At 42.0% G+C, this 22,921-nt stretch overlaps 1 protein-coding gene across 6 annotated transcripts in view; it reads left to right on the top strand.

Moving 5' to 3' along the window:
• ppargc1a (peroxisome proliferator-activated receptor gamma, coactivator 1 alpha) overlaps positions 1 to 22,921 on the top strand; it is a 235,210-nt gene that overhangs the window by 182,242 nt on the left and 30,047 nt on the right. For 4 of the 6 annotated variants that reach the window (XM_064343471.1, XM_064343468.1, XM_064343467.1 and 1 more), the window contains exon 2: positions 19,044 to 19,223. In XM_064343471.1, the coding sequence (XP_064199541.1) occupies positions 19,044 to 19,223 (180 nt within the window). Of the gene's footprint in view, positions 1 to 15,122; positions 15,313 to 19,043; positions 19,224 to 22,921 lie in introns of those variants that run through there. The other 2 variants (XM_064343470.1, XM_064343469.1) reach the window with 1 other exon arrangement.

Here is a 22,921-nt window from a genome sequence, read left to right as displayed (position 1 = left end):
CCCCCACAGGACTCCACGCGGTCTCCTGTGCATATTATTGGACTTGCACTTAAGCGGAGACACCTTCGCGGTGCAGAAGTGCAATAGGAGGCTGCGGAAAGCAATGTGCGCGTATCGTACATTACGAACCATCTGTTTGGAGCCTGCTGGCTCCGGATCTGCAGAGGTTAACGGATTACGGGTTCTCCCGCTCTTCAAAGCACGCGCTGGGGATGCTGCAAGAAAAGATGAGAGATGTTAACTCTCCCTCATGTTCAGTTTAGTGGTGAGCGCTGAAGTTTCGGAAAATAAAACATTAACATTAACGCAGACACATTTACAGGGACTGTAATGCATGATTTTCGACGCAGTCAACCAAGAATGGCAGTTCCAATTGAGAGTTTGTTTTCGTTCTTAAAGAAATAAAAATGTATCCCAGTGTAATGCCGCATTATGAGTTGCCTGTAGTGGGGTTGTCTGTAGGATAGATGTCTGTCCACAGGTACGTTCTTGTGTGTCCTGAGTGGTTGGCCCTAGCTGCAGATCCAGCGATTGTTAAACATGCCAGTAGTAAGAAGTGGTGGTGCATTAACCTGCTCGTGATGCATGGAAGCCCGTTAGCGCGGCTCTGTTCGGGGAGATCTGTTCTACACGGTAATGTCCCTCAAGTGCATCGTCATGACGCTTAGCCTGGGGAGCCGTTTTTCACGTTTATTTGTGTTGACACGTGTGGTATTGAATGCGGCTTAACAAGCGGACTGTAAACACAGCAGACGCGCTCCGCGCCTCGGCCTGCCACCTCATGTGGAACGCGGGAATAAATAGAACTCTGCAAAAAAACACAAAATAATTGCCTTTAAACGCTGCGCCGCGATATTCGGAACATCAATGGAGTCTGAAATTGCTGCTGTTGTGGAGAAGCTACTGAGGTTAATTAACAATTCATTTAGTCTTGGGCTTTTGCTCATGGCCTGTCTCACTTTTTGAATTCAATCAGAAAATAAAGGAATTTGCTGACACTTTCCCCTCACTGCTTCCCAGATTATAAATGCTAATTTTCAGTGTGGTTTTCCTGGGACACATTATGCACCAAAATGCATAGAGTTATCCCAGGAAACGATAGCAGAAAGCAATGCACTTCTTTACTATTAAAGAAATGCAGGCTGCGTTATTCCAGCGCTCTCAAGTGCAGGGGATAACTTAATCTTCATGAAGGGAAATCATGTTTGGGAGAAAGGTAATTTGCATGTCAGAATTTGAGTTTAATAGGGACTTTAAATGAGGTTACTTGATATTGGACAAGTCTGCAAATCCGGTTTCCTAGCAATCTAATATGAAAACCATGCAGACTTAAAATAGCCAATAGAGAGCCAATCATAATGCTTTATTTTGAGAATGTAATTTCCTCATGCCTCGCCAGTAATTAACCTCAGTACAAAAAGGTATTGGAACACCACAGACACAATTCCAGCTGTAGTCGGTTAAAGGAGTGGCTATATGATACTGGCTATACAAAAAAAGGCCAGATTCAACTTTATCTACACCTTTTTGCTCCTCATTGCCTTCTCCCCTTTTTATTTAAAAGTGCTGTTTCTTCACTTCTATTGAATTGGGTATTGTGCAGAGCTGATTTCCAGCCTCTTTCAAAGTCTTGTGAGTCACGAGGATCTCTGGCAGTCATGGTGGTCAAACACTGGACAGATAATTGACTGTGTGTGGGCATACCTGCTCTGTTTTCTAAAGCCTTTGTCAACAATGACAAAAAAAAAACAAGAGGCAAAAGAACCGCGTTTCCCAATTCTCTCTCTGATAAGAGCTGTGAAGCGCAAGGTGTCTGCCTTAGACACTTTAATGGGAAAGAAAGGATATTTTCTGGAACATTTCGGGGTTTTTTTTTACTGCAAGAAGCAAAGTGAAATTTCTCAAAATTATTACATCAAAAAATTACCCAGCAGTGAGAAGCACCACTCCATACTCCCTACCATTGATTGCATTGCTATTGAAGGTGGGATCATCTCCTGATTTGGCATCACGTGGTCTGATCTTTGGTTCTTATATTTGTGGGGATAAAATCCCTGGGCAAAAAGCTGAGCTTGAGACACAAATGCAGTTGTGGTCACGCCCCTTCCCCTGGCTTACCTGCAGCAGGCGGCGTCTTGGGTTAAGGTCTAGATGGGATTCTGGGATTTAAGAAGCAGACTGCCCTCCAAGCAGAATCTCTAAAAAAAAACTAAAAAAAAACACCTGAGCTGCCTTTCTTCAGCCAGTCAATATGTAATTCCTTTCATCATTACATATTTATCCAGCTAATACTATTATCCAATGTGATTTACTAGGACCAAATAGAAATAATACTGAAGGTACTTCAGAGTATTTTATTATTAAATGCGCAGTGTAGCTTTGGGTACCGTATTAGTGTGTTTTAATGGTTCGTGTTGGGGGAACTGAAGGCGCTCATTGGCTTTTGAGGGTTTTATTTACTTATTTTATTTTTAGATGGCGCGGCTGAGTTAGCAAGTGGGTTTTGTGAAAGGCCATGTAACAGAATGAGGCAATGCCCTGCTTTGGCTTGTGACAGACATCAAATTGAAAATCCACAAAAATATCAGGTCAACGCGAACGGGAGGTCCAATGGGAGCCACTTCCCGCGCTAGCGCCGCGGATCGTTTTTCTTCTGTAAGGGCTGTGAAAAGGGAGACGTCAGGCCTTATCACGGGGACCGGAAGCCCTGTGTGCCCAATCTCCAATCTCCATCCACAGATTTCTCTTTCTTTCTCTCTCTCTCGTCTCTCTCTCTCTCTCGTCTCTCTCTCTCCCAATTTATCTGTCTAGATCTGTCTATCTATCTTCCCTCCTTCGTTTTGCAGGGCTGGAATTTGTAACACCCTTACATTCAGGGTTTTTTTTGTAAGAACAGCAACAGCAAAAAAAGTGCTAAAATCATTACGCACGTAATGAGTCAGGATAAACTCTCTCATACCACGGCATGTCACGGGCAGTGCAATATGACTGAGTATTACACACATACGCACACGCACACGCACACGCACACACACACACACACACACACACACACACACACACACACACACACACACACACACACACACACCACACACACACACACACACACACACACACACACACACTCGCTCGCGCGTGCCCAGACACACACTCATCACACACACACACACACACACTCACACACGCATCACACGATAAAGACATAAAGTAAAAATATCATTTCAATATTCACATTTTATTTTCTGATCATTTTTCCTGTTTATGACATGTTTTTCTTTTTTATTCAAAGCATGGTTGCTTAATAGTATATCTGCTTTTATATTGCTGGTTTTGACAGTCATTGAGGTAGGCAAATGTAATTACAAATGATCACTGTCCAAAATTCATTAACAGCCGTGGCCTATTTTAATGGCACCGTTTTATAGACAGTACACAAGGCCACAGTCACTAAATGCGGCAGGCAGATTAATGCAGGAGTTCAGTGTTAGTGTGTTTTTAATGATGATTGCAGTTTGCCAGACTCCATTTATATATGATGAAGCTCTGTTTGCTTCCCTTTTTGACACTGGCAGGGGCTGAAATGCCCCAAATGCCAGCCAGCTGGCTGCGATGTGAAGTACGGGATGCAGACATGCCAACCAGCGCTTTCTATTACTCAAAACAGCTCCCCTCACCGTGGTAACTACACACACACGCACTCAGACAGACAGACAGACAGACACACACACACACACACACACACACTCTCCCTTCTAGGGATGACATGAAAACCTGACCCACACACACACTCACACGCACAGACACACACACACACAAGCACACGCCCACACACTCACACACACACCCTTCTAGGGATGACATGAAAACCTGATCCACACACACGCGGACAATACACGCACACACACACATACATCTTTCTAGGGATGACATGAAAACCTGATCCAGCACAGGGTATGGGCCTACATCGCTTCTATTTAAATATGCAATTCATGGAATGCATCATGGGACAAGCCTCTTTCACATGACAGGCTTAGCGACCACTTAGCAGCTCAAATAATGGGGTCATAATGTCATTATGATGCTCGGGCTGTAACACCAGCCTGAATCTGGCGTCTAGCGCACGTCATTTTAAAATTTGTCATTCGGTGGTGACACTCTCCAGTTTAGAAAACATGTGTAGGGAGTTTCCTTTAGTCCTGGAAAAAAGAGACGGCATACTACAGCATGCAGTACACGGGGCTAATTTTCTGCTTAATGTGCATTTTCCCAGGCAAGTCGGCTATGGATCCTGCGTGAGAGAAGCTGGTGACAGATGAGCGGGCAGAAGGATGTTTTAATATTCACTGCGTTATTACCTTATTTCCTCTGGGCCATGTTTGCATTTGGTCCACTTTTATGTGTTCATACCTCTTCAAAAGTGTCTGACGAGCGCGTCTTCCCCGCTGATAATCGGTGCCGGGGTAAGAAATGCACTGAAACAGATCTCCGTTCACATTTAAATGTGCTTCGACGTTTCAGAGAGACCGATTCCCTTTATTGTAAAATGGTTATATTTTTTAATTTGTTTAAAAGGTGCATGACACTAATTTTATGTCAGAGCCCGATTTGTGTTTTTTTTTTTTTTTTACGTTTATTAGACTCGAGAGGCAGTTCCACAAGCATGTGAGAGCAGAGAGTGTGAAATCACACTAGCTCACATGTAGAGGCTGATAAATGTAAGAGAACAAGGAAGACAGCGTGACAACTGAAGATTTATTTCACGTCAACTTTCTTTATAATGTAACGGAGAGTAGTCTATCACAAGTTAAGCAGCTGTAGATGCCTTATCAGACACCGCAACTTTCCATTCCTCCCATGAAATGAAGCACCACCTTGGAGTTATCCAAGTATCGACCCGGCATTCATTGTTCTGTAGGTACTGACAAAATGACACTGGTTTTGTAAGTGTTTGAAATAGGGTTGACTGGAAGTGGCAGCAGTGCTGGATGGGGATAAATTAGATGCAGAAAGTTCCAATGAAGATGTCACAGAGTCTCAGCATCAGACGTGGTGACTGTACGTTGGCCAAGCTGAGGCTTTTACAGTAATATCAACTGCTGTGGCACTATATCTGGATTCGCACTGTGTTTTGAGCTTCACACAGCACATGCTAGTACAACTATTAATGGTGCCAGAATTATTTAAGGCAGGTTGTTTTCTTTCTGCAACAAGATCACTTAATATGCAGCCATGCTACATGTTGAATAAATGTGACGTTATTTGATGTAGCATTATGGTTCCGTGTGCAAATATGTTTGTGTAATTATATTATAGCTCTACTAGTGTAATCAAGATGAAATGCTTATCAGTAAACAGTTGCCTATGCCCACACATTTTCAGTTGAGAAGGTGTGACTGAATGTACAGTGAATCAAAATGCACAGTCACCGCAGTACATGCAGTGCCTTTCAGTTCACTGTAAATGTCACTGTTTCAGTGTTGAAGTACCAGGTTTAATGAATACGGCTTAAAATAGCACACAGCCGGGGATTACTCATTTTACCATGCACTAAAGTATCTGGCCACCATTTGATGAATCAGGCCCATAGTCCCTATCAGTTTTGCTTGCTTTGCACTTCTTTTTTTCTCAGAGAAATGGGTTGCATATTTAAATTAAAGAATACCTTTAGATTCAGGCTGAAAAGATTATATCCTTTCATGTATGTCATCTTTTATGTTTATTCTCAAGTCTCAAATAGAGTCTCGCTCTCTCCCTCTCACTCTGTCCCCCGCCCCCCTCGCTCTCTCTCTTTCTCTCTCAAAAGGTAAATATGTTTGGAATTAAGTAATTAAGTACATTGGTTTCCGTCCTCTTTTTTCAACAAGGCATGCCGAAGGAAAGCCCTTTATTATTATACTGAACTAATGTACATGCTGCAGCAGTCACACAACCTGCAAGGAGCAGGCTTGTGCATGTAAAAAAGAGAACAGTGAGGAGAATATTCATTTTTCCTCCGACATCATGCCACCTGACTCCTTAGTTTATAAATGATTTTGAAAATTGGTAATGATGTCTTACGTTGGTAGGCAGTAATAAAAACGAACTTAATTCGCAGAACACTAATTAATTGCTGCACACATACCAGGAGTAATAAAAATGCTATTAAGTAAAATACCTCTATCATTAACCTAACTCTGTTAATATGGGGTTCAACAGGGCTTAATAAACAAAAGCAGTGGAACCCACCACAATGAAATAGCAATTAAAATTCACTGTCATTTATTATATTGCCAGCGATTGTAAAAATTAGTTGTGTAATGCTGAATTATGGCTCCTTACTTGGTAAGTTTCTTCTATCACCTAGACACAGAGTTCCCTCCACATGCATAGAATGATTGGTTTGTCTTTGAATGCAATGCTATATACTGCAATTACTATTGAAATTGTATTACCAGTAGCCAGTTGTCCCAATGGTCATTTATCATAAGTCGATGCAAAGTTCACAGTGCTATAAAAGTGCAGGCCTTGAATCAAAAGAGTCATAGCAAAATAATTATGTATGCGGGGAGCCTATATAGAAGTAGCGCATGCAGGTAATTCCTGCTCACTTCAGTATTGGGGGCACTGCCTCCACACACAACCCCTTGTATGGATGGGGATTCAGAAATCGAAAGGGCTTCCACAGGGTTCAGAGGCAGATAAAGCCGGATCAGGTTAAATATTTGCCATCTAGCAAACATGCTTAAATGCAGACCTGAAATCCAGATAGCGATATTAAGCTCGGATAAACAGGTTTGTTTTTAGAGGAGATGTGATTGGCAGATAACTGCAGCACTCTCGGAATCCTCTGAAGGAAAACTTTGGGCGCGAACCGCGATAAGGTCTGCCAGTCAAACATAACCGTTTGGAGAAGAGCTGATTCCATAGAATAGAGCCACAGCTTGAAAGATATGCCAGAAGATAAAATGTCTGCCTTCTAAAATTAACTGAAGCTTAGAGGAAAAACATTCCTTCCCACAAGATATTTTTCCATTGTGTTAAGGCATAAAGTTAGTGTTTCCATATACAAAAGAAATTGCAAGTCACAAGAGAATTTTGAGCATAAAAAAAGATATAGTTTATATTTTGTTACCATGGAGTGCCATTGTTTGCTGTAACTCCTACAGGTTAGTTAATGTCTTCCCTGACCTTCTCCCTTTCACTGTTGTGATATTTGTTTACGTCTCACTTGTTTGGATTCGACAATCAAAAGCTTTGCTTCTTAAATCCAAAGGCAAAATTGAGGAAGACTTTAAGGGCTGCTTTTGTGGCAGTTCTCCCCACATATTCTGAATATCAGTGACCCAGTTTGTCTAAGCCCCCTCCCTGACTGAAGGACAGGCAGATACCAAACCCACCAACCCCCCCCCCCCCTTCCCAACCCCACTAGCCCCCACCCCTCCTGTACAGCATACAGAAAACGGTAGTGCGACCGTGAAATTGATGTGATGAAAAACAACTGGGATATCTCTATGAACCATTTGCTTTGCTATTATGGCGCACCTTTCTTCCTCAGCGTGCAGTTTGGGCTCCACTGTGATAGGGAACAGAGCAAATTACCCAGCCGCTATCTCGGGTTATCAGCTGCTGCGCGGTGGACCCCCTCCCTGGAAAGTTTCCTCCATTTGCAACGAGCACCAGTCCATTATAACTTCAGTGAAAGGAGCTGTTCTTTTCATATGTACGCGACAAAATAAAAGTCAGATTCCATTTCGGAATCGCCCGGAATACTGAGTAATCTCCTGGTAGCGCTAGCGAGTCGAAGCTGTTCTTGGTGACACGCCCAAAGTCTTTTCTCGTTCGCTTATATTCAGCGATGGCTGCTTGCTTGAGTAACACAAACGGAAAGGAAAACCTTAGATGGGCTGAATGGCCTGTAGCTCTCTTTCTGCTAAAACCTTCCACTGCTCTTGTGTTCTTACGATCCTCTCCCTCAGAGCCCTCCACAGGCCCTCCAAACTGGACCACCGTAGTCAGCGTACATTGTTTCAGCACTCCATCTCTCAAACAAAAATCACTACTGGCCTCCTCCCTTTCTTTCTGCTTTCGTCCCAAAAAAGCCCACCTGACTGCGTCCGGCTCAGCACGACAGGCCTCGCCCCCCTCTGAGCGATGTGGCGGCGGGGCGACGCCGGAGGAACAGGAGGCCCCCGCGCACAGGTCTCCGGCAACCTTGTCATTTTTCCTCATGTACAGATGATTTGCCAATTACTCCTTAATTACACTCATCATCAGGATGAGAGTGCTTGTAGCCAGTGCTGATTAATCCTGTTTACCGCGCTGACGAGGATTCCAACGGTCACGGCGAGCGGGAGCGGGAGAGGGAGAGGGAGAGGGGCGGGCGACACCCGCCGCTGATTGCGGCTCCGCAGCCGGAACAGGGGGGCCGGGGAAGGAGGCGGCTTTGATATCGTAATCAACGCGACGGCCGTGCATCTTCCCGCCGCCGTCCGCGTGAACGCCGGGCTGGCGCGGCGTCGCGCGGCTCGGTGTGGGGAGAGCCAGGGGTAATTATTGCTTAGGCGGGGTTTTTTTGCGCGCCGTGAGCTAAACCATGGGAAACATGCAAACCGCCGCCCTGGGAAGCAGACGGAGGCGAACCACAAAATTGTCATGCAAAATGACTCTGTGGTAAACAGCCCTAATAAAAGGGCACACCGTCTGGACGGGGAGGCGAGTGTGGAAACAGTGACACACAGCATGTAAATGTTTTTTTTTTTGCATTATTTGTAATGGCTGACTTTATTTGGCCTCAGCGCCTATGCCCCCCAAATAATACCACAACCCAGCAAACATTTGGTCAATTCATTACGGGCTGATTCGCTGCTGAAGAGTTGATAGTCTAAAAATGTAATAGTCATGTTGAGTATGAATAACAGTGCAAAGGACAAAGAGGCTTTCCTTTAAATGTATGCGTATATATGTAAGCATAAGCGTGAGTGGGAAGACCATGAGGATGGGTGGGGGGGGGGGGCTCTGTGGGATGTAATAATAGCTGCTGTTCCATGTATTTAGATTAGCTTCTTGATAGCGACAGAGCCTGACGGGCTTGTTTTGGGCCAATGAAAGGCTGACTCAGGCCCACTGAGGGCTGCCCTACAGTTGGTGTGCGCCTTGAGTTATCTGAAGATGAGAGATGGGGGTGGTGAAGCAGTCTGTCATCTCCACTTTATTCAAGGGGTGAGCTGAGAAGGGTGGTGATCTGCTCTCTCTCTCTCTCTCTCTCTCTCTGTCTCTCTTTTGCTCCCTCTCTCTCTGCCTCCCTCTACCTCTTACCCTTTTCCCTCAATTTCTTCATCCTCCTGGTCCCCTGCAGTTGAGGTGAATTTAGCTCGCTGACAGTGGGACACCTCTGTGAAAGATGGCATTTGAATGCGTCATCTCTTCCCTGGTAGTCCCTGCTCCTTTTCCAGCTTGCCCCAGCGGTACACCCTTGTTTTAGGGTAATGAAAAGAAATGCTTTCTGCAAGGGAAAAAAAGGTGATGATACAATGATTTTTATGACAGCGTAAGGATTTTCATTGTGGTAACACCTTACGCAGACTGGGGAAATAAAGCATTTTTTCCTCCGAATAATTAGACGGCTGTCTGGAATTTTTGGCCACAATGCAGCAATACAATTTTTCAACTTAGAAGGAGCCAGGCATAATTCTCAGAGAATAATATACGTATAATAAGCTCCATAACATTTGGGGAAAAACCTTTTTTCCTTGATTTGACTCTGGACACCGCAATTTTACATTTGTAATCAAACAATTCACATGTGGTTGAAGTGCACATTCTCAGCATCTATTTCAGAATATTTGTATACACTTTGGTTAAAAATGACAGCACTTTTTATACATAGCAAGAGCAGTGATGGCAAGAAAAAGTGTGGAGAGCAAAAGGAACTGACCAAGATCCAAAGCACCTGTCAAAATCTGTGAAACATGGTGATGGGGGGTTGTTATGGTTTAGGCATGTATGGCTGCCACAAGTACTGGCTCACTTGTCTTCAATGATGATGTAACTGCTGATAGCAGCAGCCGAATGAATTCTGAGGTGTACAGAAGCATCTTATCTGCTCAGACAATTGCCTCTAAACTCATTGAACAGCACTTCATCCTACAGAAAGACAAAGATCCCAAACATACTGCTAAAAGCAACAAAGGCGTTTTTCAAAGCCAACAGCTGAAAAAAATCTTCACTGGCCAAGTCATTCACCTGATCTGAATCCAGTTGAACATTGTTTTTCATATTCTGAAGAGAAAACTTTAGGCAAGTAGTCCCCAAAACAAGCAGGAGCTGAAGATGGCTGCAATATAGGCCTGGCAGAGCATCACCAAAGAACCTGATATCTATGGGTCACAGACTTCAAAGAGTCATTGTATGCAAAGGGTTCTACATGGTGAAACTGAAGTTCATAAAAAAACAAATCCCCTCAAAAGCTGAGAATGTGCACTTTAACCACATGTGAACATTTGAATACAAATCTAAAATTGTGGATTACAGAGCCAAATAAAGAAAAATATGTCTTTGTCCCAAGCATTATGGAGCTTACTGTATATGTTGCAGCACATGGTTTTAGGTATAGCTTTGGAAAAACAGCAGACACACAGCACAGCAGCTGACCTCATTTTTGTCTGGTAGCTAGATACTGCTGAGGCTACATAAGTAGTGAGCCTATTCAAAAACCATTTTAAAAAATGCACAGAATGTGTGTTTATTTATTTGGCTTGAATTACAGTTAGGGTTATGGATGATGCACCTTTTATTTATCTTATTTAATACAATGTTCTATTCTGGCACATTCTCCTCTCATATTTTTATTGAACCATGACAAATGTCTTGACAAGCATGTTAACTAATACTGAGCTATTGTGTTGTACAGGGTTGTGTATCTTCATCTACTGCCTGCTTCAAAGCACCCTTGCTACTTCCCTCTAGTTCTTTTTCTCTACTTTTCTAAACCAGTTTACATTCGTGGGGAAGCAGGCAACATTAGCACTTTGTAGTTTGTTATGACATGCAACCACATTCTCATGGCATCAGGTTCAGTGTTTTATTCTGTGAATGCAGTAACTACGACAGCCGTGGAAGACGATTATTCAATTTCCTGTCCAAATTTAGCGCGGGTGGATCAGAATAGAAACAGCGATTCTGGAAATGGTGGACTGGAGAAGGTATGATGTTTTAGTCACTGAACTCTTCAGTTCTGTGCCTCTGGTTCACAATCAGTGGCTCTAAGCTGCTCCAATTGTGCACGTAGACACACAAAAGAAAACATTGTCTCCAATGTCAGCTTATGATAGCTCTTTACTGTAGCGAGGCTGCACTGCCTGCTGCCCACACCGCCATTCAGTCATCGTAGTTTTGTTCTCCCGAAACCACTCCTCTCTAATAAATCTTTCATGAGAGAACGGTGTTTTTAAAGAGCCTTAATACCAGTCAAAAACACTGCCTTTGGAGCGGAGGAGCAAAGGGAGGCTGAACTTGTTTTGTTGTACAACCATGATATTATTGTCTGTTGGGGCCCTCGCCTGCTGCAACGCTCGATTCGAAAATAAGGGAACGGGCCCCGCTGTGCTGGACCCCTCCTGGGCTACATGGCTGAGCGCAGGGCTGATGTTATTTTCAATTTCAAGGCTCAGTCCTCACACACTCCGAACCTCATTGTGTCATTTCTGCTAATATGTGCGCTGGACTCCTGGCTATGAGATTCTCTTCCTTTGGACCTGAAACCACACTATTGAGTACACTGGATAACAAAGGATTTTCTTTTTCAGTAAACTAGTGTCTCCTCTTGATGTTTGTATCAAATGTTTCTTTCTCCAATTTCTTTAAAAGACAGGCTTGATATTGACATAAAATGCTTATTATTGTGCTATCTTTGCTCATATGTGCTTTTTTTTTTGGCCACTTTTTGCTTTTAACATTGATACAGGACAATAGTATCACTTCCATTAATAGTGGTCATTGTCAAAAGGAAACTGTTTTGGCCTCTTCATAGTCATAAAGGGGCAATATACATACTGAAGGATAAATTAACCAGAGCAGGGTAAATCCTGGAGTGGGTGCTTGGAAAGATAGCTCTGCAAATAGCCACATCACAAAAGGAAGTCTTCATCTTGTGGCTATTTATGGAAGTGCCACGGTGCCATGTTCCACTTCCTGCTCTCACCAAATTTGTGTTCCTTTATTCTCTTATAAATGCATAAAGCTCTTTGTGAATATCCGCTGTAATAGTTGGAAACTGTCTTTGTAAATAGAATACCACACTTTTGATTGTCTGCACTTAAATAGCATTACACAGTATATGGTACAGTACAGCCAACTGGAAAAACTATAATGTATTTCTGATTTTAAATGTGTGCCAGTAACCAGATCAGATGATGTGAGTGAAAGATGGATTTGCAACAACAAGAGAACATTTCTTCCCAGAAGCCTAATATTCATGTTCATTGTGCTTAAAAATAGATTAGTTAGGCTGAAACATACAGTGAGCATTCATAATAATTTATAAGATTGACATTAGATTTCACCTGTAGCTGTTCCCTAAGCAGTCTTGGGAATTCGGGCTTTGGGATCATGTTGGGCACTCAGAACAGAGATGCAATCTTCTGATTCCCCATATCTGGCATGTTCAAAGTTGTAGCTACACATTAATGGAAGTTATCACACTAAGCAAGTCTGGCCAAGCAGATAGGAGAAAGCACTGCTTCGTAACTCTCTGATCCAGAGTCTGTGTACATCATTTGATGTCGGGGTACCTTTATCGGGACAGCTTGAAACACTGGCCTGAGGTCAACTGTGCGTATGAATGTGGAAACAGATGCGATCAAATTCCGGGGTAAGATTTTTGTTATTTACCTTAAAACCAGATTCAGATAGATGCGTTTCATGCTAATAAACACTTTTACAGTAAGTGTATAATATATCATCCATGAATGCGAATAGTATTTTATCTTAAAAACTTTTTTCTCTAATATTCGGTTCTAGTCAGGCTTCAGTGTGAGTCATTGGGTTTTGGGGTGGAATGTATCACGAAGCAATTTCAGTGTGCCATATTGTGCCGCAGATCCCTGTTGTATAAGCGGGCTACCCGTTAGGTTATATTTACGCGTGCTTTGAGAGGTACAGCAGATCAGATTTGATGTCGTTTTACAGCTCCTCCTCCAACAACTGAGGCAGTGGTCCACCCGCCTCATGAAAACAGCACGAGGGCATTTCATACCACCTGCCTGCCTTCAGTCGTTTAGATAAGGTCTGGCTTCTAGGCATAATGTTAGCATCATTGCTCGCATGTAGGGAGACAGATACATAGATGTACTGACAGATAGATGCTTGTCGCAAAGGTAATAAGCAGATATCCCTTTAATGTGTACAGTACAAATCCCATTTAGTAGATCTGTTATCCTTATACGAATTTCTGTACAATTATAGGTATGTGGCTGCTAATTTTAGAAGGCTGTTGCTGAACACATGCTGACATGAATTTAATAGACGGAATACAGTCCACTATAACAAAATGTAAGATATGTTGTACAGCCATTCTAATAACCAGCCCTGTCATTCAACCCCTTGAAATTAATTACGCTACGAAAGCGATACGCACAAACTAATGTTACCCTATTCAACCATTAGTCATTTCACTGCGAATGTTAAAGATATGTGATTCATCCAGTAATTTCACGATTTTGTTTTTGTTTGTTTGTTTTTTCAGAAAAGTGATAAATCAAGAAATGAGATTGTGGTCTCGTATTCATGTTAAATTACTGAAGTTTGTGGAAACAAATTATTTGTGCTTATGGAGGTTATGGATAACCATAACCGTTTAGATCTTTAAAATTATGTTGGTGGTAAGCTGAACTGTGTCGATATTAATGGGATCCTCGCATGCTGTAAAGAACAGATGTTGTGCGCCTGATGGCTAGGCAGCTGACCTGAAGTTTTCAGTGTCCACACGAACCTTTTGTTTTTGTTTGCTGTGGCTGTATTTTGTATACACGCTTTGTTGACACTATACACTTTGACATGTGCTGCCTGATGTCTTTAAGTACCGGTCCGAAATAAATCAAACCAAAAGAGAGCAGTTTGTTTTAAAACACGAAGTAGCCTAAGCGTTGACATAACGATAGGGTTAATATGACCGTTTTGCGTCATCGAATGGAAGCGTTCATTCCAACATGCCTACTAGAAATATTAGCTTTGAAACTTAACAGTGAAATAACTCGCGAACTCTAAAAAATGTACTTACTGTACTTAGGCAAATTCATTCCCAAATAAAAAACCGTGTTAGACCGGCCATGTAATATTTAGTAGCCTATGTAAACTAAATGCTTTGTATTCAATACCAATACCTCCCTATAGGAAACTATAGGATAATTATAGTACATGACACTGGAAATAATCGAAGACTTCCTTAAATCTTTACAGCAGTGATGGCATTTCGTGCGTAAACTACACGCACCAGCGACGCTGGGAGAGCAGGCGGTGTTTCCAAACGCGCTCTCATAAAGATGCACGAGGAGGATACCGTTCCCTTCCAGACATATTCCTATGTGTTAAATCCGCTTTATCGCAACGATTCAGTCTTAGCATATGCGGTGGCTGAAATACACATTTCGCCACAAATAGGCTACGCTTCCGAAAAGTCGTATGCATATTGTTTGCACACACTGACAACAGATTATTTCTCTAGGAAGTGATTTTATTTCGTTAAATGTAGCTTCCTATATTATGTTATGCGGTGGGGCTCTGAGCAGACGTTCGCAAGCGAACATGCAAGCTCAAATAGACTAGCTATAGCAATGTTTCGCTTCGTAAATAATTCCTCTCGCTGCGATTCGGTATCTGCTTTTGCTATACACTTGTATCGTTGTTAAAATACAAACAGTTAGCCTTTATTTATTTTGTTAACTTTTTCATAACCGTGTTATAATATACGTATATAGCGTCTGACATGTCTTTAATTTTTATACGTTTCCAAGGATTGGGAGATTTAATAGTTGAAAAGATTTACTATGCGTTTGCCAAACCCCGCCTGCTTGACAGTACGTCATTCGCGAGTTGTGGGGAGGGGGACTGGAGGGAGTCACTCCCCTGCCTACTTTTAATAGCTTTGTCATGTGATGGCAAGCAGTTGTAAGACAGGTGCCCTCAGTTCATTCTCAGTAAGGGGGCAGTTCCCTGAGTGAAAACAGCTGAAGAGCCAGTGGATTTCTTTTGCTTGATTTTTATTTTTGTGCGTCATTCAGTGGCTGAATGGCGTGGGACAGGTGTAATCAGGATTCTGTGTGGCGAGAATTCGAGGTAAGCTATCGAAATGAACTCATCATCAACTGTCGTTGGGCGTCGGAACAATTCGGGGAACCTGGGCCATCCTTAACATCTAATAGCATAAGGAGAAACGGGGGTTTTGTTGTATGTGCTGTTTGCTCACAGGGAATACGGGGGGATATAAAGCAAAATAATATAAGGAAGTGGGAAAAGTATATTCCCTTTATTGTAGATATTATTTCTGTTATTTACTTTGTTCTGGCACGGTAAACTCCCTGTCTTAGAAATTACAGTGATGCTGTAGCCTATCTAGTAGGCTACATCATGCGAGGTTTTCGGCTGTGACTGTACGATGTCGTCCAATTGAAAAGTGTGTTCACATGCATTTGGAAATCGTTCCGAGTCTTTATTCGTTGTAAACTGGTGGGACTTGTAGGTGATCGCAAAGTATAATTCCTTTGACACTGGCGGTAGCAGAATGTTGGAATTATTTATTAGTCTATATACCTGTACAGCGCAACTTTTGTCTCACCCTGCGACTATCTGCCGTATGATCAGTTTCTTATTCAGATCTAATAAGACTATTAAACGGACGGCGCACGGAGAAATGCAGGTCTCCAAAAACAGTGTAATACAGTATCGGAAGCGCATCTTTTAAGGTACCCGTCAGCGACTCAGAACGTCTGTGCAAACCTCTTTGGGTGGGTAACTGTAAAACGGTGAAATTGAGACATTAAGCCTGTTATGACTAAATTAAAATTTCCACTGTTTACGCGGTCTGCATTTCTGCTGACAATGTAAACTATAGAGCTGTGTTTGATGTTTGCCTCGTTGAAGTTTATTGTTTAGTTTTAATCCATGCAGAATCCGCGATTATAGCTGCACGCTAAATTAAACGAGTTAACCGGAAATTTTGGAATAATAGAAAGGTACAAAGACGAAGCTGAACGCTCTTCTGTACGAAGTCCTGTCAGTTTAAAAATAGATTGCAATGCATCATCTCTACAACACTTCCCTGGGCCGATTCGTTCCATGTAAATGGCCAGCTTCCTTAAGATCAGCGCTTTTTGAACCAAGTAGGTGGTCGATGGGGATATAACGGCTTGTGCTTTCATATTTCTGTCGGTATTGCTTCGCCTGCGAATGTAATCCAAATTCAATTTCTGAGACTATGATATTTATAGTCCTAGCTGTCATGATGTTGATGCAGGATAGATTGGTGTATTTTAGTGTAGGTTTTGCACGGGCTCGGACAATGCTTTATGGACTACAAGCGCTAAAATTTTCTCGGTTGATCTGAAAGTATTTCTAGAATTTCATGCCTGAGTCGTCTTAAGTCACGTTTATCGGAAAACAGTTTTTATTTTTGACTATGCACATTTTATATATGTATACAATACTGCTTTGGTGTCTTCACATTGGTAGGACACTTAAATGTTGAGCAATATCCTGCTGTTCTAGAAGCCGCTCTCCAGAGGTCTTTTAGTGTTTTGTTGAAATGTCCATTTTTAAATGGCGTCCCAGAGAAAAAAAAACTAAATCACAGTGATTACCAAAGCCCCAAACAATGCAGAAATTGCTTCATAGCTCCGTAATTTTAATCATATCAATATAGCTGTAGTAGCAGGTGGTTTTATGTGTTCTCTAGGTATAAATCAGTTTGGATCTCAAATGCAGTGCCCACTATTTTTGCCTGTCTAGCCACACACTTTCATTTACATCCTGGGAAAGGGAGTAGAAGATTTAATAGAAATGTGCCTTTTGAGAGAAATTTATGAAATCATCCTGATTAAAAAAATATATATATGTGTGTGTGTGTGTGTGTGTGTGTGTGTCAAAGAAAACATCTTTGTGTAGATGGACATATGCAATGATGTTATGTATCTTGTCACAGCCTATGGTGGGATTTATTTATTTATTTAGTAGTAAATACACGCTGTCATTGCAAGAGTGCAATCAGAGTGCGGATCAACTGTGACGTGTGTGCTGGACCTTTTTTCCCCACCCACTTGGCGTGGTGTATCACTCCTTGTTGCCCTGAGTTGAACTTGCGGTTCATCTCTGTGTGGATCGGGGGCCTTTGCCTTCCATTGGATAATCAAACGATCAAATGACCCAAAAAGAAAACTCAGAATTTTAGCCATTCCAAGTACTGTCAACAAAAAAATGCTGTGAGAGACCATTATAGGGGTGTGATGACTGTTGCATTTTACATTTCCTCAGTTGCTTGTAGCAGTGCTTCTTAGTTTCCTGTTTACTACAGTATGTTGCTTCGGCACTTTAACATCATCACGTACCACGCTGATTTTCTCTTGTCCCAGCAAAAGTGCTGTATGCTGTGCAAGTCCACTGTTTAATTCAGGGGTGTCCAATCTTATTCTAAAAGGGCTGGTGTGGGTGCAGGTTTTTTTTGTCTGATTCAACTAATTACGAATCATAGTCTTCAATCAAGACCTTGATAAGTACAATCAGGTGCCTCAGTGCTGGGCTAAAACAAAAACCTGCACCCACACCGGCCCTTTTCGGATAAGATTGGACACCTCTGGCCTAAGTGCACCTCTTGAATTGTGCACAGTTGGCTTTGTGCCTGGAATTGTGGTACCCAAAATAATTTATCACATGTGATGTGTGAAGTCATCTTTTTACTAAGTATGTGGTTCAGTAGAGCTATCCTTATACATTCAGGTTCTGGAGAGATACTCTGTCAGGTTGTAATGACTGAGTCATTAACAAGCTCCTGCTATTTATATTACGCCTATTTTGCTCATTTTAGCTAAATGCCTCTGTTTGCCTTTAAACTGCCATTGTGCCTGGAAATGTGGAATATATGTTTCAGATAAAAATGTTAAAACTAACAAAGTAACCTTGCTGCAAGCATAGCTGCTAAAGCAATTAACATTTGTAACATCTTGGCAGCTGAATAAGTAATGTGGGTTTATAGAACTGTTCCAGGAACTTGTTTGCATTGAGAGTGTTTCTGTCAGCATTGTGTCATAAAGTTTACATCCCAGTCAGGCTGGCAGCTTTGAAATTCACGGATCCCTCAAATGCAGTTAGATGAAGCCAGTGATTTGCATCGTGAGAGCAGTAGAGCAGCTGTTGGACAGACAGACACAAACACAGGCAGGGAAAATGAAACGTCAACAGGCAGCATTTAGCAATGTGGAGTCCGGCACCATAAGGAAAGCAGAGAATAACAGAAAAAAGTGGGGAGAAAACGAAAGGTAATTTTCAATGGCAGCGGTTGTGTAGACTTTGGCTGGTCAGGGGGTGAGTCTTGCCACTGTCCAAAGAATGTGACTGAGAGCATGCAGCCAATCAGCACGTCAGACAGGCCCCCAAGTTGCAATATCGCTGAAGAATGGGGCTGCTGCAAACATTTGCATAACGAATTAGTGGAGTATCTGAATGTGCAATAGATCATTACTGTTAAAATGTACTTATGAAATAAATCTTAGGTGGAAAAGCAACAAGTCAACTACGTGTCTTTGGCAAAGGGGAGCCAGAGAGACTTGATGAAATAAGCATTAATGGAAATAAACAAAGATGAAAGTGATGTGTCTGTCTGTCTGTCTGTCTGCTAGTGCATAGATATGTGTGCTCATGAGGTTAGGGATGTTGTGCAAAAATATCCAAATGCTGATCAATTTTCTTTTTCCTCATGGAGTAATTGCATTAAATGGCTCCCAAACCTATTGCATCTCTCATTGCGATGGTTTAATCGTGGTATTTTAACACCACCTACTCTGTCTCTATCCCTACAGTGTGCTGCCTTGGTTGGTGAAGACCAGCCTCTCTGCCCTGACCTTCCAGAACTTGACCTATCAGAATTAGATGTCAGTGACCTGGATGCAGATAGTTTTCTGGGTGGACTCAAGTGGTACAGTGACCAATCAGAAATCATTTCCAATCAGTATGGCAATGAAGCATCAAACCTGTTTGAGGTAAGATAACTTTTATATCTTTGCATACCTTGTATAAAATTGTGTTTTTATTATATTTGTTTATTTATTATTTTATTTGTTTGCAAGATTATTTTTGTAGTTTTGCTTTTTTCATCAAGCTTTGGAAATAAATACTAGTTAAACCAAGGAAACTTCAATGGAAATTTTGTCTATCTATGGTAAAGGGGTAATAAATATTAGAGTACCAATATATGCGGTATTTATAAATAATTACTAGGTGGTTGATTTAAAAAACGGCCTCGTATAACATCCATATTGCAGGAGTTTACAAACAGGTTCTTTTTATCTCCAGAAGTACAAAGGGAAAAATATTTCTGCCAGAGATAAAGCAGAGTGATATGAGGCCAACCTTTGACTTTTGCCCATAGTCCCCTTCGCTGACAGCAGCTTCCAAAATCTAAAGCCATTCACCGGAATCAAGTGCAGTTATCAGTATAGGCACAGAGGGAACTGTACAATTAAGTTGACATGCCCTTGATTATAGGCCATATTGTGAAATATCTCCAAAGGGTCGGAGTACTTGTTGCACCTGTGATTCTGTCACATTTCAAACAACAAAGTCCATTAAATGAAGCAGATCAGCAGTTAAGCCCAGTATTAGAGAAAGTTCTTCATTGCCGTTCCTTGTCAAAAATAGGCTTAGGGTTTCGACCACTCAAGGAGTGTTAAAATTGTTTGTTTTCCTATGACAGTAGGGTCCTGGGGTTTAATAATAGCATGTCTAATTAACTTAATCATCATTTGCACACATTGTTTGCTGTATAAGTGTTTCTGATTGCAATTAAGAGATTATTTTCCACCCACATGCCCTGTGGCCATTTTCTGACTGACAGTAGTGGCTGACCAGCAGTTCAGTGCCCAGGGTCTGCTGTCTGAATGGCATGCAGTCCACTTGAGGTCTGGACAGAAACACAGACTTAAAAAAACTACAATCACCATTAGCACTGTGGCGCTTGAAGAGAACTCAACCCGCAGTTAGTAGCATCATCCATGCCCACGCGAGGAAATATTGTCAGCAAACGTTTCAAATCTTCATCTATTTTTATGGGCCATTTAGTGATGCTGTTAGGTTTCTTGAGGTGATTGTTTTGGTTGTAAAAAAAAATCTAAGCACAAACTTATTCCCCTTTTAAGTTTGGTTCTTTGTGCAGTGAACGTATTTCTCTGGTTATACAGGTGGCTGAAACATAATTAAGGCTCTTTCGGGATCTGTATATCAGTTCTCTGGGATTAAATTCTGAAAATGGGTCCAAACTTACAGGGGTCAATGCATGTTTAGTCTGCAACAGAAATGCTTGTTTTTTTTTTGCTTGCGCGATGACTGTACATCATTAGTTTGAGTTTCATTGTTACTGTCATCCCAGAGCTCCTACTTACTGATATTCAAAACTTTCTCATTTATTTACATTGTATATTTTCAGTTTAAAATAGTTTTACTGCACATTCAATTTACCAGGCAATTAACACTGGTGAGATGGCATGCTGATTTTTTTCTATGTATACCCTAAATTCAGAGCATAAACTGTGCCTTTAATTCATCTTTGTTTGGCTACTTATTCCACTTCAGTAACCATACAAAATATATCAATAAAGATGCATTGTATGAGTGAGTTGAATATCTTGTTAGAGTGGCACATGGTAACAAACGTATACAAACATTAATCATTTTCAGTGCATTTGTGGCTGAACATAAACAATAGTTGTCCTTCTGTGCATTTCCAGCATTGGCCTCCAGGGGTCGCTGAAACACCCAGTCACAGTGTATAGGCACTAATGAGTGATCACCTCTTGTTTAAAACAAGTTGGCATAACTTTGTGCTGTCTCCCGGTGGAAAATATCAACCGTGTTCTGCCAAGGCTGCTGTGGTGCTCTGGTTAATGGAGGCCCAGGAAATCTGTGCTCTTCATGGTGTTTAGGTCTGCACTCTGCTCCCTGTTATTTCACTTTCTCATCAAATCACCCCCCCTCCCCCGCCCCGCCCCTCCTCCCTCCCCACGCTTTCTCTCCCCTCGCCAAAAAATACAAGTGGCCCTGGGCAAGCAGATGAGGCAGATATGATCAGGGGGAAGCAGAAAGGCCTGGGATTGTGTGACTAGATGGCTGATGCCCTTCAGTGCCAGTTCAGCATGATTTATCCGTCCTATCTGTTCGCTAAAATGGAGTCTAGAGGTGGTGGCGGGAGGTAGCGTGCGGGGTGTAGCGCTCGAGGGGGAGCGCCTGGGAGCCCAAATCCAGCTGTCACGCCGGGTCCCGCTTGCCGGAGGGAGGGCGGAGGAACAGACAGCGTTTCCCGTTAAGACATTACGGAGGAACAAGATGCTTTCTGGTCCGAATCATAGAACCCCCAGAAGGGTAAATAAAGCTGTGATCCTTCTTTGGGAGTTTGTTTGTTATTTTGATGTGGTTAGCGACACGTGAAATCCTTTCTTTGCAAAGGGGGGAAAAAAAACACAAAAAAAAAGAAAGCTAAAGCCCAGCTGTCTTTGTATTCCATAGTAGCACAAATGAGAAAGGAAGGAGTGCATGAAAGGACAGCTTTTTGCTGGCAGGTCGGGCGTAAGGAGGTTGATTCGGTTGCTAAAAAAGAAGAAAGGGAGAACAGGTTGTTTTGCCATTAAGAGGAAAGTGATTAAAAGGGCTGACATCTGAGACACTCACAAGGGGCTCTGCGAAGGAAAACAAAAGCACCGTGAGACATGTCAGAGAACATGCCGGACTGTGGATGGCTCGTGGGCTCGTGGGCTCGTGGGCTGGGTCTGAGGGGCCTCTCTCTTCTTTCAGGAGAACAGTTCACTGCCTGTACCCCCCCCCCCCCCCCCTTAGGCGATCACTCCATATTTCACTTTTTTTTTTGACAGACATTCACGGTTTGTGGCTTGTGTTCCAAGGAAATTGTCTCTCATTAGCATACCATTAGAGGAAAGGGAGACTTAGCTCCATATAACCGAGCTGCTTTTGTATTCAAGGATTTTACCCAGATTTTTTTTTTTTTTTTTTTTTTTGAAAATACGACCATTTCATGAAACCATTTTGCAGAGGACAGAAGGAATGGAATTCAAAGAATACCACTGCATCATTAATCTGCTCCTACAATTGTTTGCTCAATGAAAAGTAATCTACAAAATGGCTTCATAATGAGATAAACAAAATGGTACACAGTTGGGAATGCACTCACAGACACACGCGCACACACATACGCACATACACATATGCATTAACAAGTTGGTAATAAAAGCCATGCCTGCTTGTTTCATTAAAGGATTTTAAGCATAGAAACCATGGCATAAATGCAATAGACTCCATTGATAGATTAAGGGAAGACTAAGACATCATTGAAAGAGATGCTTGGGTTTATGGCATTTACAGCGTAATGTATATGATATAGCTTTTTATGTGAGTAGGGATGTGATGATGTTCCAGATGATTAGTTATTGAAGGGACTGAGGCTTGTGGGGGTGCACACTGTTCGGAAAAGCATCCTGCAGTGGCATATTTTATAATTTACCCTGCAGATGTGATGCGTACTCATTCAGCATAATGTAATGGAACTATAGATCGATTAGTCTTTGCTTTTTACCCTGAACATGTGATCAAATGTGTTTTGTGTTCCCCGATAACATCTACCAATGCTGACTGCTCGTGTTTATTTTGCAAATTTATGCTGACATTTCAAAGT

This window comes from Anguilla rostrata, chromosome 7 (genome assembly GCF_018555375.3).
Source record: "Anguilla rostrata isolate EN2019 chromosome 7, ASM1855537v3, whole genome shotgun sequence".
NCBI lineage: Eukaryota > Metazoa > Chordata > Actinopteri > Anguilliformes > Anguillidae > Anguilla > Anguilla rostrata.
This window is presented reverse-complemented; position numbering and strand designations above follow the sequence as displayed.